Here is a 1,825-nt window from a genome sequence, read left to right on the forward strand (position 1 = left end):
AACAACCTGTTAAAATACACCAGARTGCAGGAAATAACATTTACTCCTTTAAAGATTTTCTGGGGGCGGACCCCCAGACCCCCGCCAGTGAGTCCCCCCAACATTACAAATACTTACTCTTGTTTTTTGTCTCTGAATGTTATAAAATCAGTGATATTATCTGTGAAAATACAAATTGAACATCTGTTGACAGATCCATAGTTTTCAATTAGTCATTTTTACAAACACATCATAAATTTCCTGTTATTGATATTAGTTCTGGTGTGCCACCCCTGGTTTTTCAGCCCCCTCCACTATGGCCCCCCCTGAAAAAAATTTCTGCAGGCGCCACTGGTGTCGACGCGTTGATTAAAGCAGGGTACCTCAGCTTTGGTTTGATCGTGTTCCTGCWCATCTTTCTGCAGGTGTTGCCGCTGACCAAGGTCCGGCCGCTCGCAGCCGACCTCCACCCCGTCCTCCTGGACACCTTTGAAACRGGTAAGAGTTCGGTGTTTTTCGGCTGTCTGTAAACTCTAAACTTCAGCTGCTGTTGTGCTGATCCGAGTTCAGATTCGGATGAAGACGCCAGCGAGAAGTCAACAGATGAGGAGCATCAGCGCTCCGCTGTGGAGGATCTCATCAACGTCCACTTCAAGTTTGAAGTCCGAGAGGTGCGTGTGTTGTCCTGGAACACTGTGGGGGTGGGGGGAGGTGAGGTGTTGTACCCTGTCCTCTGAAGGGGAGTCTGTTCAGGTGCTGCTGGAGCTCACCCGGCAGATGAACCAGGAGAAGACCGTCCTGTCCTTCAGCGTCTGCCAGCTGGGAGCTGAAGGGAGGATGAGGAGCTTCGACCTGAGCGTCACCTCATACCTGCAGCGAGTCGCGCTCGACTACTGTGACCTTCCAGGTAATACACTGATGAATTWAACCCCCACCACCCTCTTACAACTGAAGTGTGTCATATCAGCTCCAGAAACCTGGTGCTTCACTAAGAGACAGTGTTTGAGTTTATTTAACGGTTTTAAAGCTGAAAGTCTTTTGGCTACGTTTTAAATAGCAGCGACTTCCTTTTGTCCCTTTTAATATTGATGCATTAAATGAGAAATAATTGTTGGATGTTCTCCAGACGGCAGGAAGCCTCTCCACCTGATCAGCTCGTCCAAGCAGCAGGGCTCCAACCTGCTGAAGGTGGAGTTCATCAAGGTGAGTCTGAACCAGACAGACAGGTCCCTGTGTGCTGTTCACTGTTGGACAAGTTRTGGTTTATTATTTTACAAATGAGAGTCTGCCTGAGCTATAGTTTCAGTTATTACAAAAGGAAGTTTGAAATTATTATTATTATTAGGTTTTAGAGAAGAAACATGTTGGAGCTGCTGTGACGGCTTGAATAAAAGATGCTTTTCCTGTCGTTTTGCTCTTGATAAAATGAGTAACTTTTGATTCTCTAAAACTTTATAGTACAGATTTAAATCTTTCCAACAAACAAAATGAAGGTTTTATGTGTTTGTGGTTCTGCAGGCTGACCCGACCGGTCCCAGCTTCCAGACTCTGTTCAACAACACCGAGCAGACCCTGAAGGTGGGTGACGGATGAACCAAAAAATGTTCCTTCTTTCACGTATCTGAAGCTGTGTTTCCATTCACCATGAAAATGTGCARATTAGAATTTCAAAAATAAATTTGCTCAATGGAAACACGTCAATTTAGAAAAAAATTACGTTTTTCGACAAAATGTTTTTGTGCTAGGATGAAGTGGTTTTTCAGCTGTATTGAAATTTATGTTTTTCACAAAACTGCGATGGAAACACTTTTTTCGCATCACAGGAGTCACGTGATCAACAACCGTC

The 1,825-nt window shown here is 44.5% G+C and overlaps 1 protein-coding gene across 1 annotated transcript in view; it reads left to right on the plus strand.

The window, feature by feature from the left end:
* The window catches only part of vps13c (vacuolar protein sorting 13 homolog C), a gene marked incomplete in the record, with an annotated part of 84,931 nt that overhangs the window by 36,288 nt on the left and 46,818 nt on the right, over positions 1-1,825 (plus strand). The window contains 5 exon segments of the mRNA XM_014028527.1: positions 405-477; positions 550-650; positions 733-886; positions 1,106-1,182; positions 1,498-1,557. Coding sequence (XP_013883981.1) covers positions 405-477; positions 550-650; positions 733-886; positions 1,106-1,182; positions 1,498-1,557 — 465 coding nt within the window.

Source organism: Austrofundulus limnaeus, unplaced genomic scaffold (genome assembly GCF_001266775.1).
Source record: "Austrofundulus limnaeus strain Quisiro unplaced genomic scaffold, Austrofundulus_limnaeus-1.0 Scaffold776, whole genome shotgun sequence".
Taxonomy (NCBI): Eukaryota; Metazoa; Chordata; class Actinopteri; order Cyprinodontiformes; family Rivulidae; genus Austrofundulus; species Austrofundulus limnaeus.